Source organism: Capricornis sumatraensis, chromosome 21 (assembly GCF_032405125.1).
Source record: "Capricornis sumatraensis isolate serow.1 chromosome 21, serow.2, whole genome shotgun sequence".
In the NCBI taxonomy this organism is placed as follows: domain Eukaryota; kingdom Metazoa; phylum Chordata; class Mammalia; order Artiodactyla; family Bovidae; genus Capricornis; species Capricornis sumatraensis.
The window spans coordinates 45,000,214-45,018,298 of record NC_091089.1 but is presented as its reverse complement, the minus strand read 5'-3'; the positions used below and the strand labels follow the sequence as shown (position 1 = coordinate 45,018,298).

Sequence of the window (18,085 nt, the reverse complement as noted above, 5' to 3'; positions counted from 1 at the left end):
TGGCATTCTAACGGAATGATCCATTTCAGTCTGGCCCGCTTTGAATTTGTTAGAATACTGAATAATTATTCATTATCTTGCAGATTACTCATGATGTCTTCAGACTTTCATGTCTTGTATTGTGTCTTGATTACTGCAGTTTATGTAATCAGACAAGTAATATCACAAGGTCCGTAACGTCAACAGGATGGTGTTCAGAATCAGTAGGAAGTTAGTCAGAATCCTTTCTCTCGCCTAATTGTTACCATCATTTAGATCTGGTTTTGGCCTTTCACCCAAGAAATAATTTCCTAAAATCAGCAAGCCAATTTCAGGAAGTGATATTGAAATTTTGCTCCATATACCTGGATGTAATAAAATGTAATCCCAAATACTAAATTTAGCATTATGGCATGAAAGAAATACATGAGTTCTAAAGAGTTTCATTTCATCTGCTGCTCAAGTCAAAAGACAAAGATTCAAGCTGGAATTCTGTGTGACCCACTGTCTGCTGGCGTGTCAGTCATGCCAACAGTCTCCTGTGCAGACATTGTGTGCCAGTTTCTATCAAGTCACAAGTACACTGTGCCAATCTTTCTGTTTTTGAAGGGCCCTTTGCCAGTTTAGAGAGACCTATCCATTTCAAAATGGTGTCATACTGATGTTTTGTCCTTTAACTGGGGGTATATGCCCGCTGTGGTTATCATGAGACTTTCCTTTGCTCATGTAAACATTGCATTTTGGAAGGAATTGGATATGGTCTTCGATCACCACCTTATGAGTTGGTTATCCTTGAAAGAACTTCCTCTGAATGTTGTTGACTTTAGAGTTTCTGAGTCATTTCACCCTCATTATATCAAGTTCTTAAAGACTGGGATTACACTACCTGTGCCTCGTTATAAAACTTCCAGTGCAATGATGCCGGGGTATGTGTCATTCATAGTTTGGAATCAGATACTTCTTTTTACAAGCTGGGGAGGAAAGGAAAGGAATTGATGTGTGGCTTATTTTATAGACAATGACGAGTTCCAAAACCTATCTTTAGATTTGGAAGCACTTTTTTGAAAGCCCGTTTTCCAATCTCTTGAGTCATTGGGCTTTTAAATATTTCTTAGAGGTGCCAAGTGTAAGAATAAGTGTCTTTGGAATACCCTTTGCAAACTTATTGATGATACAATAATGTTGCTGTGTTATTCACATTATTGGTGAGCATCTGCACTTTTAACATGTTCTGTAGGTGACATCCTCCCAGTTCCATGTCTATATGCACACAGACCATCGCATCATTGCTGTTCAATGATACCTTCCATGCTGGTGAGATGCACTTGTTTCCCCATCAGTTCTGTACAGCAGAATCAGTGACAAGCCTAACTTTGTTGTCAAATATCTGAAATACAAGACCAAGTCCCTGGTGTTACAGGTGGTGGGATTTTAAAAGCCAGCTGTCAGCATGAGTGTCCATGGTACATACACAGACCCAGGCTGGAGGCAGGACCCCTATCAGAACTCACAAACATAAATATAAGAGCTTCTCTACTTATTATTAGCAGATAGAACTTCAGGAAATATTATCTATTTCTAAGTTTTATTTCAGTGACAATTTATAAAGGAATAGATTTTTAAAACATTTTCTTCCCTTTTTAATATGTTAATGGCACATGTCACATACAAATTGGCAGCGTCTTTCAAACAATAAAAATCAATGTATGAGTGCTCACGATGAAAACTGACTTCAGTGGCCCCGTAAACAAAAGTTCTTGAAGGTATGATTGAATACAGTTGAAGCTATTGTTGATTTTAGAGCCAATAATGAGGGTAAAATGTTCAGTCCTGGAAATCTCGGTGTTTACCAAATGACCACGTGACGTCAAGTCCGTGTGACTTTCCAGCAGATCTCTGAGCTTATCTGAAGCATTACTTTCATGGTCTCCATCTCGGTCCAACGTAATGCTGTGACTTTGGTTCGTTCTTGCTTATTCTTACCTTATGTTGAATTGCATTTATTTCCTCAGGCCTGGGCCCAGTTCTCTGGGCTTGGTTCCTTCTTCAAAATAAACATAACAAATTACAGTGCTTCTGTTCAAGGATATAAGGCCCAATTCATTCATTCTGCATCTTCATGGATGAAGGTTTCAGATATGTCTGAAAACATGGGCAAAATTACTCACTATCATGTTTAGTGATAACAACTGATTTTCAACAAGCCAAGGTTTCCTGTGACCTTACAGTGGATAAGTCCAGAAGATACCTAAAGACATCACATGATGTCATCCAAAAGACACCTCAGCATTTGAAAATTCTAATATAACTTGAAAATATGCATATGTTTTCCTGCAGTGACAGTACAGTTTTTGTAGCATCAGAGATGCACATGCTGGGTCTCTTCTCTCTGATAAAATAGTCATCAAACTGATAAAGATTCCATTCTCAAATTCCTTGAGCTCTCTGAATATTTCAGCTCTCTAGACTGCCTCCGTGCTTAAGACACAATACGTCTTTGCAAGGAAAATGCCAGGCAAGGACCATCCATACGGTTTGTGCTTTGTGTCTGTGGTCAGTACAGTTCTCCTCAAATTTCAGTAAGCAACTGGGGGGCTCATTGTTGACCAGAAGCCTAACAGTGCTAAACTGTATGGATCTTGTCCACCTGGCTCCTTCCGTCCTAGCCTACGAGTAGAAAGAGCCAGAGTGTGGTGGTGGTGTTTTTGTGATTGTGCTTTCTTTTTTTTTTTTATGTTCTTTGCCCATTTCCTCCTCATGATAGTGTGTGATATAAAGAAAAACTCTTTTGCAAATGTCTTGCGGCCTGTGTTTTGGCCTGTGTTTGCACAGTATAAAGTGAAGCAGAAGGTGGTGACACGTGACTCCTGGTCCCTAATCACCCCGATTAGCTTTGCCATGGCAATTTGTACCCATTCAGGCAACGCTGAAGCTTCCGCTTCACTTTGACCTTCTCTGAGGTCCCAAAGTGCTGAACTGTGACATGACGATAGTTTTCAGTCCTCTGGGCCATCTTGGTAACAGAACTGGTTGCTGCAGGCTTGATCTGGTGCACCCATGTACAATTTCCTGTGAAGAAGGAAGAAAATGCCAGATGAACCCAGCAGCGGCCAGGTCCCCTCCATGGCCAGGACGAGGCCTGGTGCTCCGCAGACCATGTAGCTCAGCCCAGAGTGAGGTCTCCTCATCTCCTGTTTCCTCCTCCCCACCGATGCCTTTGAGGGACAATTTATGTGTCTTTGGGGGGCATTTCATAAATACACCCCAAACTGTCTCATATTTCTTCCAAGAAATAAGTACATATTTTGTTTTACTTAGTGGTCAGGAGTGGAGATTACTATTTGTTTGAAACGGATAGTGAAGAGGAGGAAGAGGAAGAATTAAAAAAGGAAGACGAAGAGCCCCCCCGGAGGTCAGCCTTCCAGGTAACTATGGGAATAAGGACATCACAGCCTTGGTTGGTTGAAGAGGTTTTCTTTCTAACAGACCTTGACCACAGGCCTCAACTTCCTGTGCCGTGTTCATGCGTGGTGGCTCCCAGAGGTTCTAGTTCACATCTGAAGTTGCGTGGTTCTCACTGACCTGTCCTGCCGCTTGCTGTCAGCATTCCAATTGTTACTGCCAGAATTCCTGCAAGGACACTGGTCCAGCCAGCTGTTCATTTGCATAAAGAAAATTTCTGGTGCTCTAAACAAAATTAAGGCTGCCCTGGGTGTACTTCGTTTCAAGCTTTGGATCACTTGAGTGGACTTCCAGTTCCATAGGTGAAATAGCTGACCGTGAAAATAAAATCCTTGCTTTGTTTTGAAAACAGTCATTTTGAATTTTGAAAATCAGTTCCCTTGGTACTTCTAAAGATTTTAGACTGTATTAAAATCATAAAAACCTCCAGCCCAGTTTTGACGTTCTCAGCTTAACTGCCTCTCTTTTTCAGAACTGCCATATCGTTCTTGGTGACATGGGTCACCAGCCTGGTAGCATGTATCCAGCTATTGTATCATCAGTGTTTGTTAAAGATGTGGGCTCGTCAGTAAAGTTACATATGGGATGAAAACTCGGTAGATTTCCATTACAAGGGAGCAGACATAGGGCTGTTCTTTCCCCATTGTTAGACTACAAGGCACACAGATGGACATCCGGCCAGTCTCATGATGTGTCCATGAGGCCAGTGTCCGCTTGCTGGCCAGGTCTTCCCAAGCTGGCAGCTTACCTCCACCCTGTCTTCCTAGTGAAAGTGAAGAACTGAGTTGTTCGCGGAGACACTTTGCTCTGATGATGCTCTGTCACTTGCCCCATTGCTGCCTACGTGTGTTTCTTGATGACAGCGTGTGCATGTATGCAGCTGGCTTGCTCAACACTAATGACTTGTTTATTTTTATTCCAACGAGTTTCCTTCTAATTCTCACTCATCAGGCAGCAGAGGAGAGAGGGGGTCGTCTTCACCATTTTTACAGATTACATGAATGATAAATCATTTTCTTTATTCCTAACCTACAAGCAGGGCACGTTTTATTACACATTCAGCGATGAGCACGTTTTAACCCAGTCAGTATAATTGTAGAGCCAAACTCATACTGATGTCTTATATTAAGTGATCGGTTTTTGGTTTTTTTTTCTACTAATTACTCTTGCTTTGTCCTTCTTTGTAGAGAGCTATTGGGAAGTTTGCATCAGCCATTTTAGCCTTGCCAAAGTCTATCATTAAACTTCCCAAAACTATTCTTCAGTATTTAATCAGAGCTGCAAAGGTATTTGACATTTTACTGATGTGTGGTGTGTGGCCCTCCGCTCTGTAGACATTTAGATGGGCAGACCCCCGCTGCCCCACATCTGCGTTTTCCCTGTTCTATACATCTTACAATGAAGGAATGAGAAGAATTTAAAATATTGGGCAAACTTTTCCAAAAATCGTTCTGAGAAGCCAAATTCCTTATTGTGGTGATTCTTGTTTTTCAGTCAGCATCAGAGCTGATCAAAAAATAGAGGGAGAAAATGCAGATACAAATCTTCTTGTAGTTTTGCCTAAGTCACGTCTCATGTTAAAAGGGTCACGTCTGGTTGCATGCATCAGGTATGATGTGTCAAAACATGACCATTTTCTCAGAAAGCTGGTAAAATTACAGACAGGAGAAAATGACTCGTTTTGCTCCGTCTCCTTTTGGGCTCCCAGTTAAGCCTGCATCTTCCTAAATTGGACTCTTCTGGCATCATCTGCCCGAGTTCAGTGTCCCTCTTCACTGGCCTGAGCTGCTGTGGACGGTCCACCCAGCCTCCACAGTCCGCATCGTCAGAGACTCTGCTGAATGAACTGCTACAGTGATTTGTTAATTCACGCAACACACAACAGAAAGTATCTAGCTACCTCTGCTGTGGTCATTTCATAACTGCAAACCATAAATCGTGACTCACTACTCCTGTGCTTTATAGAAAGCCGCTTCTTCTGCCTTAAACTGGAGCATACACTTACACTAGCAAAATGCTCCACAAGAGTGTGGCTAGCAAGGGAGACCAAGGCTGCTCACCTTTTACCTGGGGGTCTTGTTTAAATGCAGGTGATTTAAATTATATCAGGTCCAGAGGGACCTGCAATTCTAGATTTTTCTCAAGCTCTCAGGTGAACCTAAAAGCTGCTCTCCCTCGCGTAGCACAGTCTAGACCCCTGGGTTTCTTCCCCTTTTAAAACGCCAGGGTTCTGAGTTCTAGTTTAATATTCTCTGTTGCTACTTCCTTGGGTTTCTTTTCTTTTCCCCTTTTATGACTGCCTTATGTATCTTTCCATTCACATTTAAGAATTTATATGAAAGATTACAATGTAATTATCCCCCATCTTAGTTTAAAAAATTACCTTCTTACCAACAACATAAAGTTCTGGATCACAACTGGATTAAAAAACATTTTAGAAAACTTAACCAACTTCGGTTACAGATCTCCACTTCAATAAAGTCCTCTCCTGTTTCAAAAAGTAAATCCTTTTTGTGTAAGAAGTTTTCAGTAAAAGGAATCCCATTTCCCAAACATTTAAGATGAAATCACTGAGGGTGGACTCTGAGATGAAGTTGGGTACAGGCTAGTGGCAGCAGCAGATGGAGAAGTCGATGTCATTTATACACATTTTCGTGTGTTTTTCTACCCAAGATTAGCTCTTCATGTGTCTGTTCTCCAGAAATACCCGTGACACACTGGGTGGTAGGTACCACTGAGACTTCAGAATTGAGACATTTCAGAAAGAAGCTTAATTCGGTGTCTTAACTCAGTAAGAATCGGGATGCTTCCTCTTCCTCCTTCATCATCAACTTTTCCCAGAAATAGTTGGTCTGATCCTCGGTCCAGTGTTCCTGGAGCTATAAAATATTTGTACTTCCAAACATGGACATGAAGGTCATTTTCCTACAAATGAGGACTTGTCCTAAGATCCTCCCCTTCCCTCCTTTCTTCAAACACTCATCTCAGCGAGGAAACACCAGCAGGATCAATCACTGAAGGACCACGTGTAGAACCAGGAACACTGTTTTAATGAGGCATCATCTGTGTGGCCAGAGCCCTTTCTACAAGATACCTTCAATTCTGTCCTGAACCCTCCCCTGCTCTCTCCTCCCCTCCCCTCGTTTCCCAGGAGTTTCATTTTCCTTCAGAGCAAAAGAGTGTGCACCTAGTACACTCACAAATCTTGAATCACTTTCTTATTTTCCACTTTGGCATTTTTTGCATTATCCAAAAGCAATATTGTAATACCACTATTTTAAGAAAATGTCACAGTATGTATTTCTTAAGCCTGAAAATTTCTTTCATTTAGCAGTTCAGATTCTTTTAAAGAATCAATATTTTGCTGAAGCAAGTTTGCCTATTAATGCCCTAAACCTCAGAGATATTGTTAATAGAATCTCCAGTTAACATGCTCAATAAACATCAACCATAAATTCCTTTTTCTGGTGCTTCTTCTTCAAATTGCAATTCACTTTTCCTTTTCAAAATATGTTTCTGGCATAAACTAGGATAACTTTTTTGACTCCTGGGTTTATTATTCAGAAACTATACAGATCTTGTATGTGTGTGAATTGCCCATAAGATTCAGATTTCTACCTGTGAGGAAATGCTCTGACCTAGTAACTCACAACCTTTACATTTCCATGGATGGAAAAGTTGAACTCCTCTTTACTTCTACGATGCCAGTGGTTTATTTACACTGTGTTTTTCAAGGATTTCAGAAATGTGAAAGTAATATAGAATAAAAGGAAAGTGTTGGGGTATACAAGTGCCCCTCCTCCTTTATCTTCATGATAGAAACCCAGCTTCCCTGAGACCAGCTGTGTTCGTGGGTGCACGTTGAGCATGCTGCCCGGCTTCATGGTTGTGGATGGCTGACTTTGCATTTCAGGGTTTTCTTTCTGTTCCTTCTGCATGACTTGGGACACTGTTGGTGGGCGGGACATTCAAAATTGCTCTGTTGTGGTTATTCGTTGTCATTTATTAATGCTACTGTTTTCAGCTCTTGAACGAAAATGACAGAAGGCAACCTAAAGCTCCTCTGTTCTCCTTCCATCCCATTCTGGAATAACCTCTTAACCTTCACAGCACGTTATCTTTCCTCTCCAAATACTGATCAATCTACAAAGCTCTTTCTCAAGTTGTTGTAATAGTTGTTACTCACAAGAGAAAGTATCAAACACACAAAACTAATTTCCCAAAGTAAATGAACAAAAGATGTTTCGGTCTTGACTCAAACTTTATATGTGTCAGGAGAAAATGAATGACACTTAGCCAGGCTTCTAGCTTAGCCCTAGTATGTGTCACACAAGGAAATCAGGAGCTAAGTGTCAGAGATATAGTAGGATGGGGGGATGGGGGGATGGGGGAGAAGTGGGTGTTCGTGGTTCCAGGGAATCTCATGATTGTCTGATACTGAACAAAATACATGCCTATAACATCTATTTTCGCATTTTACTTCATGGCCAGTGAGCACTGATCAGCTCAGTATATTGAGAGGTATGAGAAAGGGAGGTTTAATTCATGTTGAGAGAAATATATATATATATTTCTGAAAGTCAGGAAGCTTGATGTTGGTCCCTTTTTCTTTAATTCAATTTATTAAAAATTCAGAAAATAATGAAACTTTCTCCCTTCAGTTTGTTTATCAAGCCTGGATAACTGACCCTAAAACAGCACTCCGACAGAGGCGCAAAGAGAAAAAAAGATCTGCAAGAGAAGAACAGAAAAGAAGGAGAAAAGAATCTGGGGAGGGTGAGTGATGAAGAGGGCTGCAGCTGACAGGCATCGGACAGAGGATAAGCTTGGGAGGAATGAAATTTTTAATGTCTAAAAAGCACAAAGACTTTTACTTGCCCTTCATTTCTCAGGTCTTGGAATAAATTAAAACATGAATTTGTGCTGAGATACATTTTATAAAATGGAAAGAGAGATAGAAGCAAAATAACCCCAAAGAAAGTAGAAGCAAAATAATAATTTTTAGGTGGCAATTAAGTTGTCGAAAAGACATAGAAGACCACCTGACCATTAAGTGAAAAGCTGTTCTTGGAAAATAAGAAAGATGAAACTTTAGAAATTTGATCAAGAAAAAAAAGGGGAAGCACACTTAGAGAGCAGTCAAGGACCCAAAATGGAACATATCTACCAGTGCTGTATTCAACACTATCAATTCATTCAAAAACATATGATAGAAACATGTTTCTAAGGGAAGGAAATGACAACAAACACACCAAAACAAAGTTAAAAAGCAAGTGGGAGCTCAGGAAAAATGTGTTCATTATATATCAGACTAAAGATCAGTGTTCTGGCTATATTAAGAACTTCTGAGAGTCAGCAAAAGAAAAATTCAGCCCAGTGAATGAATGGGTATGAAAAGTAATTCAAGATCAGAAAATAGAAACAGCCAAAAGAAGCTCAGTTTCACTAAGTAGCTCAATATGAGAAACGTAAACTAAATATTTTGACATTCTGCCTTTTTAATCGATTGGATTAGCAAGAATGTAAACATAGCTCTGTTTGGAGCTAGAGGAGGCGTCTGTGTCTGTGTTATTGTAAACAGCACCTCCACTTTGGAGAGCAGATGTTGATGTGAAAATTTAAGTGTGTGTCTCCTACCGGGGATCCATCCCACCTCCAGGTGTGTGGCTTCACATGAGTTGATATTTGCACATAAGCACAAGCACAACGTGGGCTTCCCTGGCAGCTCAGCTGGTAAAGAATCCATTTGCAATGTGGGACACCTGGGTTTGATCCCTGGGTTGGGAAGATCCCCTGGAGAAGGGAATGGCTACCCACTCCAGTATTCTTGCCTGGAGAATTCCATGGACAGAGGACCCTAGTGGGCTACAGTCCGTGGGGTCACAACGAGTTGAACACAACTGAGCAACTTTCACTTTTTTCACGTTCACAAGCACACGTGTCTAAGAATATTCATCAAACATTATTATCACTAACGAAAATTTGGAAATATCCTAAATGTCCACGTAAAGCAGAACCAAGTAAATTATGTGACCAGTATATTACAGCATACTATTTAGTAAGTTAAAAAGCAAAATGAATTACTTTGAACCGACATGGAGAACAGTTCCTGACATACTGTTAAGTGAAAAGCATGCTGACATGCACATTATGAAACCACTTACGAAACGAAGGGAACCAAAGTGCCTCCAGACAATGTTTTGAGTTTTTAATGGATGCATGTAATCGTGTATAAATGCACAAGGAAAGGACTGGGAAGAAAACTTAGCCAGTTAATTGCTGTGGTGACTTTTGGCAGAAGAGGTGGGGAGGCTGAGAGTAAAGGGTAGGACTAAAGAAACCTTCAGGCTTGTTATATTTTAATTCTTTACAAAGGAAATGTGTATATTGATTCTTTGTGAAATTGAAAATGTATTCAAGCAAGAAAAGAAAAGGAAAACGTAACTTCTAATGGAGCTCTAATTGCAAAGCTCTTCTCTTTCTGACCATTCTGCTCCCTGCTTCCTCCTGTGGCTTTCATTTTATTTTACTTGATTGGTTTAAAAAGGCAAAATTAAGACACTGAGGATGTAGCAAGTCAAGCAGTAAGGAAGTGCATGCAGTATAGCCTGGAAAACTACCCTAAGGCACCAAATCTTTGCAGGGGTTTTGTTTTCTTCAACCCCTTTCCTGGGTATACATACCTGTGGGCAGGTACTGTTTCCTTTGATTCAAAAATGAGTCCATGCTGCACAGGTTCTCCTGTACGTTCATTAGCAATATATCATGAACACTTCTCCGATTAAGTATTTATAAAACTATATCATCCTTTTTTAATAGCTGCAAAATATTCTGTAATATGGATATGCATAATTCATCCAACTCCTCCAACACTAACAGATATAAGGTTTGCTTCCAAATTTTTGCCACAATAAATAACACTATCAAGGATTTCCTCACACAAAATTTCATATGTAGTCATGTGTGTGTGTGTGTGTATGTGTGTGTGTGTGTGTGTGTGTTTAAATGCATGGCAAAAGCAGGATGAACACACACTTTCCCCAAGATAGATGATCAGAAGTGGAATTTCTGGGTTAAAGTGGGTGCTTTTATTTTTTTACTTTAATAAATATTTTCCCAAGAGACTTTAGAAATTTAAGCTCCTCTGTATGAGGTGTAGGAATGTCTATTTCCCTGGAGCCTTGTCCTATGGGCTGTTACTACTCTTTTTATCATATGTCTTTCTCAAGGATGACAAACGGCTTTTATTTTCATTTGAATTTTCCTAACTAATAAGGTTGAATATTTTTTATTTCGTATTTTCTTGGTTTTGGCGGTAGGGGGGTGGGGGGTGGCTTCCTGGGTGGCTCAGTTGGGAAAGAATCTGCCTGCAGTGCAGGAGACCTGAGTTCGATCCCTGGGTCAGGAAGATCCCCTGGAGAAGGAAATGGCAACCCACTCCAGTATTATTGCCTGGAGAATTCCATGGACAAATGGAACTAATAAGGTTGAGCATTCTATTTCATATTTTCTTGGTAAATATTAAAATGAAAAAATTTTGAATACAAAAGTAAATAAATTTTACTTTCAAATCCAAGATTTAAACATTTTTATCCCATTTCATATTCTATTGGATTGTCTTTATTAATCTAGGAGATATTTATGCTAGGAATATTATCCTTTTTTATGTGTTACAAGTATCTTTTTTTCCAACCCAGTGCTTATCTTTTAGTTCATAGTGTATGTTTTCTAAGCAATGTTTAATTTTTCTCTGATGTCAAGTAGGTCTCTCAAATAGGTTTCTTTTTGGAATTTCTGTATTTTCATCTTGCTTAAGAAAGTCTTCCCCCCAGATGTTATGCATATGTTTTCTTGTATTTCCTCTTAATTTTATTTACCTTTTGAATTTTTATTATTCTTTGAAGTAGAGATCTATTATGCTAAGCCTGTTTGGTAAATGAATCTTTCTTTTTCTATTAATTTAAATGCTCCTTTTGACAGTGTTAATTTCCCATTTAGTCTTAGGTATGTTTCTGGGTTCTGTATTTTGATCCTCAAGGTGTTCAAAATTGTATATAACAGCAGTCAGCACACTTTTTCTATAAAGGGCTGGATAGTAAATATGATAAGCTTTCACTGTAAATTCCTGTTGCAACTCACCCCGCCTTCTTGGAGCAGATTCAAATGGTATGTCCCCAAGTGGGCATGACTATGTTCCACCAAAATTTGAATTTTATATAATTTTCATATCATAAAATATTCTTCTTCTTCAGACTTTTTTTCAACTATTGAAAATATAAAAACCACTCTCAACTCACAGGCCATTAAACAGGAAGCAGGAAAGATTTGACCAAACAATTTGGTTTACCATCCCCAACTCCATAATACTCATTCTGAGGTCAAGTAAGGAGAATCTGAAAGCTCAGAACTCTGACAACTCTTCTCTGGGAGCTCTTCAAATAGGCCGAAAGTCCCAGATTTCATTATAAAATTCCTCTCAGTCCAGAAGTGTAGCATCGGTGTTAATTTACCCTGAAAGAATGTAACTCATGTTTCTTGGACACTCTTGGCAGGTCCTGTGGAGTGGGAAGACCGGGAAGATGAGCCAGTCAAAAAGAAGTCTGATGGACCAGGTAACAAAGTAAAGACGCCCATCAGCAGGGAAGGTGGGGGCGGGGGGTGGGAGTGGGACTATGTTTCTTGCCCAGATGGTGCGTGAGGAAGGCTGCCTGGAAACAGTGAATTAAATCCTGTTTCTGGACTGTGACTCAGTCATCAGCATCCCTTGAAATCTCATCTCTAGTGAAATTGCAAAGGGACTCTGAAAATCAGACCTACCTTTGCATTGTGGGATGAGATGTTGGGTTAGAGTCCGTGTGTAAAGTCCTTTACCCAAATGTCTATGAAAGGACGTTGGGAACAAATTATAAATGTCCCAGGGAAACCATCAGCATAGAGGCACAAAAAAATATTGGCATTTAGAAGGCATGGAAAAGGAGTGAAGTGAGAGGTAGTTTCAGTCCCTGGGTGGGGAAGATCCCCTGGAGGAGGAAATGGCAACCCACTCCAGTATTCTTGCCTGGACAATCCCATGGACAGAGGAGCCTGCAGGCTACAGTCCACAAGGCTGTACAGAGTCGTACACAACTGAAGCGACTGAGCACGCATGAGAGTTAAGTACACTGGGAAATGAGCAGCCTCCAGGGCTTGGGCTGACTCCTCCTTTTAGGGAAGAAACCTGAATCCCAGCGTATCTGCTCAGGACTCCACACTGTCAGGGATAGAGCTCACATCTTCTGAGCCCCAGCCCAGGCCCGGTGCCATGTGGGCTTCACAGAGCCTGAGACTGGGGGGAAGATTTCTCCATCAGGAAAAAAAAAAAAAAAAAGAGGAGAAACAAAAGCCTCTGAACGCAGTGAACCCACATGCCTCTCTGGCCCCACAGACACATGGCTTCCTCTTCTTCAGGGCTGGCAGTCCTGGGTACATCACTTACCCACAAGCAAGGTGTTCAGGCTCTTTTGTGCTGGAGACAAATACATCCATGGATGCCATCTGTTGACACTAAACGAGACTTCCCAAAGGCTCTCCAAGCCCTCGGAGGCACGGTCCTCGAAGCGGGCCTCCATGTCCAGACAATTGGCTTTCTGTCTGTGGGGCAACACCCTGTTATTCCTGCAAACCTTTTCCTGGTAACAGTGCCCCTGCTTTGAGTAGCCTGTCTCCTTCGCCATAAGCTTTATACACATTAGCTTGTTCAACTCCCTCAAAGCCCTCTTCCCCACTTAACAGAGAAAAAACCAAGGCAGAGAAAAACTAGCCAAGTTTCCCAAATCTACACGACCACTCGGAGGCAGAGATGAGCGTTGGAGGTGAGCTGGTCACACGCAGCTCCCCTGGCGGGTCCCAGTCACAGCCAAGAGAAGGGAGGTGGCCCAGGGTCAGTGGGCATCTCAGCGCTCCTATGGTTTGGAGAGGACTGACCACACAGTCAGAATTTTATAGGAAGCACAGCTTGGTGTCATTAAATACATATGAGGAAGATGATTCAGGGGTTTGGATAGAGTCTTAGTGTGTAGACTGAATTCTGTACGAAATACCTTTGAAAGGTGTTCAACTGCAGTTCAGCTGCAGTGGGAAACATCAGAGTCATACTGAACCAACAGAACAAGAAAACCATTAAAGGAACCAATTACTTGGATAGATTCAGACTGTTTCTGGCCAGTAGCAAATACCCTTGAGTGCAGGCTGTACTTCTAATCAGACCTGGTGTCTCTATATGGACTAGTTTCGACTGAAGCTTTGACCAAAGGTTAACAATTCTATTCGAGTTTGGTTTGGGTGCTGCCGCTGCAGGTGTGGAAAACCCTGCCCACCACTTCCATGCCTGTGCCCACCCCACCCTCCGACCATGGCCCTGTCTCTCCATGTCAGGGTCAAGGACAAAACCAGGCAGGGCTGCCTTTGGTAAAACACCACTGCTCCACACACAGCACCACGACCGGGGGTGCAATGTCCCTTTAAATCAAGTTCTCTTCTTCCTCCTAGACAACATCATCAAGAGGATCTTTAATATTTTGAAGTTCACCTGGGTCCTGTTTCTGGCAACCGTGGACAGTTTCACAACGTGGCTCAACTCCATCTCCAGGGAGCACATTGACATCTCCACTGTCCTGAGGATCGAGCGCTGCATGCTGACCAGAGAGATCAAGAAGGTAGCCCTGTTCGAGGCCCTGCTTCGCTCCTGCCCGAGTCACCAAAGTTCTGAAAGCCAGGCTCCAGACCTCCACGGGGGCTCAGACAAAATCCTTCCTCCCAGTCTTTGCATAACCCCTCTGCTTCTTTGGTATATTTCAGTCTTTTCCATGCTCAGAATGATAATACACACACCACACACACACACACACACTCACACACACACACTCACACACACACACACACACACACACTCACACACACTCTCACAGTCCTAGGATCTTGGCCAGTGTGTTCATTCTGTCACCTCTCGTCACCACGGTTCCCAGCTGCACTGGTTCTGTTGTATCTCATAAAGGATCATGCGCTTTAGTCTGGGAAGTTTGGCCTGAAACTTCTCATAGGGAAAATTAGGAATGTACACATGTGGAGGCTCAGAAGGTAAAGAACCCGCCTGCAATGCAGGAGACCCAGGTTCAACCCCTGCGTCTGGAAGATCCCCTGGAGAAGGTAATGGCAACCCACTCCAATATTCTCGCCTGGGAAATCCCATGGACAGAAGAGCCTGACAGGCTACAGTCCATGGGGTGGTAAAGAGTCGGACGTGACTGAGTGCCTAAGACAAAACATAGCCATAGGTGGTTTATAGATTACATTTGAAAAAAAATAGTTCATGGCTGGAAAGTTTACTCTCACTTAGCAAAATTATCAACATGTGAAAAGGGATTTCTTTTTAATTTTTTAATTTTATTTTTTGAGGTGTGGGTGGCATATACCATTTTATTTATTTCAAGCTTATAGTATAATAACTTGGTATTTATGGATATTGTAAAATGATAACCACAGTAGATCTAGTTAACCTCCATCACTGCACCTGTTATAAATTTTTTTATTGTGAAGAAGACTTTCAAGATCTATTCTCTTAATAACTTTTCAATATGCAATACAATATCGTTAACTCTAGTCACCATTGCCTCCCCATGATTTATTTATTTATTTCATAACTGCAAGTTTGTACATTTGACCATCTTCAGCCTTAAACTAGGAAGGGTTCCCTGCTCAGCATGACCCAGTAGCATCCGGCACCATTAATTCAGTGAGCTGATGTCAATCCTCAGCTTGACTAACTTGGCTTTTCATCCTGCTCAAGGTGTGTGTGATGGCGGAGGGTTGTTCATACTGAGAAGCACTGACGTCTGTGCAGGGCTGTGACAGTGTCTCCCTCTCCGCAGGGCAACGTCCCAACCCGGGAGAGCATCCACATGTACTACCAGAACCACATCATGAACCTGTCCAGGGAGTCGGGGCTGGACACCATCGACGACCATGCTGGCGCTGCTGCGGGCGCACAGACCGCCCACAGGATGGACAGCTTGGATTCCCACGACAGCATCTCCAGGTATGTCACGTGCTCCACAGTGGTGCTCTTTCTGCAGGGATGACAGAGGTGAGAGGTGAGGGGAGAGGTGCAGGCTAATCAGAACCTTGGGGTGCCCAGCTGCCCTGGGCTGACTCCATGGGCATGGCCCAGCAGAGCCATTGCTGCCCGTGGTCCGAGCAGAGAGAAGCAGATATCAGTAATGAAGTATTAGAAAGGCCCATATGACCCACAGGCCCACGACTGGGATTTCCAAGCTCGAGTTAAGTCAGATGAGCCTCCCAACACAAAATGAGTAACTGTATCAAGAACTGCATCTTCAATGCCTTTAAAATGCTGTTCCACAAAGTATCTTCTGTTCTAGAGTCTTCTGCCACTTGCTGCTCTCCATCTTCTTCTTTCAGAAATTGTACTTTATGATTCGGAATCATAAGCATTTGAGAAGTGGTTCTGTGGGCCCCACCTTCCGAGCTGTGTGGTCACACCCCTGCTTCACATGGGCCCCTGCACTGAGCCTTCCCTGGGGCTGCACTGTGTGTGGGTTTCCTGACTTTTTCCTTAACAGACCCCTTGAGATGTACTGTCATCATCCCCATTTGACAGGGACATGAACTTCTTATGAAAGTTCATGAGGCTGCAGACTAGTTTGCAAAGGGGAAAATCACACATAATTACACATTTTTTTCCATAGAACTTCAGGCGTTTCACAGGCTTCCTGAATTTTATGCATGAGCCTGGCTTAAGAATAGTGGCTCCAGAACCAAACTCTGAACCCAGTGAATCAAACAGAAAATTAGAACGTGAACTGAAAATCAGTTGTTCATAAAATAAACATACATGATTCCTGTATTAGTAACTTTCAGCTATGTAACGACTGATAATATGGTCAGTTAAGAAAGTAAGTAAATATTATAAACCACAACTTTAGGAGGGAGAAGAAGAAAAAGAAAACAAAGACTGGCTAAAATAAAATCAAATAACTGCCTTTAAGTCTGATCCAAGATGACAAATCTGCACCCATAGTCAAAACCTCTGAGGTGGGAGATATTAAAATTCATTGATTGCCTTTTAACAAAGACTGTCAAAGTATTCCAACATTTTTAAATGGTCAACCATCAATAAATTTACTAACAGAAGACCAACACCTTTAAAATTATTTTTAATGTCCTTTTACTCATTATTTGTAATGTGAAGAAAAGGGAGACACACTATTGGTCATTTATGCCCTCAGTAAGGGAGTGAATATATTTGCCTTCTTAAAGGCCAAGGAAAACTTCCTTTTTTTTTTTTTTTTGTTTAGAAAACTTTCAAATCTCCAAACAATTGTGTGTCTGCAGTAGAATCCCTAGGAAGCCACGCTGATTTCTGATGAAGCAGCAGTCTTCTCTGGGAGGGACCCCAGTGTGGACATTTGCCATCAGCACACCTATGCCCTGAGGCAGGTAGCATCACCCCCAGCAGGGATGCAGGGACCCACATGCTCTATGTGGCCCAGCCCCTTAAGGACCCAGCCTGCAAGGAGTGGTCCTACCCACCCCGTCTCACCCACTTTTCCCTTCAGCAGACAATAGAGGGGGTTGGGGTAGGAACCTAACAAATGTGCTTATGTTCCGTTTGACTTATTGGAACAGTCACGATTTCTTTCAAATCCAGATGTATGAAATCAGATATCCTCTATCTTTCAAATCCAGATGTATAAAATCAGATATCCTCTACCTTCCCAGAAAATAAATTCAAGTTCCTTCAGGAAACATTGGTGACATTCCAAGGAACATTCCTAGATACATGCAGAGTGTCTATTATTGGAAGTGTGTGCTGTGTGCCCCTGGGATGGCTCCAATGACCTGAGGACATCAATTAGATTTGTCACCTGTTTTTGTAAAGCTCCTGCTCTTCCCTTTCAGTTTTAAAACTGTCCTGGCTTGGACAACAAGCTAATCCACCACAAATAACCCAGTAATGTGGGGTCTGAGGGCGGGCTGTGTGGTCGCAGAAATCACCCAAGAATTAACAAGGTAAAGAGGACTTTGTGGTCAGAGCATTGATTCCGCACAGAAAATCGGGCAGGTCAGGGTGCACAGCCTCTTTCTGCTGCAAACTCCCCAAAGGCTGGGGGATCCACCTCTGAAAATACGAAACAATACGGAAGCTCAGAAATCCAGTTCCCTCATCTCATAAATGATGAGACTGAGACCCAGAAGAGGGGGAAGGGATTTATCTAAAGCCCGGCAGGTAGTCAGTGTCCACTGTGTTTCTAGTTCATCTGACCATCATCTCCTCTTTTTGTTCAGGATGAGTTGACATCAAAAGGAGTTAGGGTTGTTCTTTAAAATCCTTATTAGATACCGTTTGGTTGCTCGCCTCGTCCCCTCCCTCTCCCACTACTGGGTCCTGTCTTGGCCATGTGGCTGTGACATGCAGTCAGGGTGTTCTCCTGCAGAGCACTCGGGGGTGGGAGCTGCTATGGCTCTGAGAACCTGAAAGCCCTTTAACAGTTCCATGAGTGCCTCAAATTTCCCACCCCCAAAGGGGACCTCAGAGGTCACTCCATCATCTTGAATGGTTCCCATTTCTGCCCCCATGGTCACTGAT

The 18,085-nt window shown here is 42.1% G+C and overlaps 1 protein-coding gene across 3 annotated transcripts in view; it reads left to right on the top strand.

Annotated features, from left to right (window-relative positions):
* PIEZO2 (piezo type mechanosensitive ion channel component 2) overlaps nt 1–18,085 on the top strand; it is a 255,348-nt gene that overhangs the window by 213,863 nt on the left and 23,400 nt on the right. For 2 of the 3 annotated variants that reach the window (XM_068993743.1, XM_068993741.1), the window contains 5 exons: nt 3,298–3,404; nt 8,103–8,217; nt 11,994–12,053; nt 13,969–14,135; nt 15,348–15,514. In XM_068993743.1, coding sequence (XP_068849844.1) covers nt 3,298–3,404; nt 8,103–8,217; nt 11,994–12,053; nt 13,969–14,135; nt 15,348–15,514 — 616 coding nt within the window. Of the gene's footprint in view, nt 1–3,297; nt 3,405–4,628; nt 4,728–8,102; nt 8,218–11,993; nt 12,054–13,968; nt 14,136–15,347; nt 15,515–18,085 lie in introns of all 3 variants that reach the window. The other variant, XM_068993740.1, reaches the window with a different exon arrangement.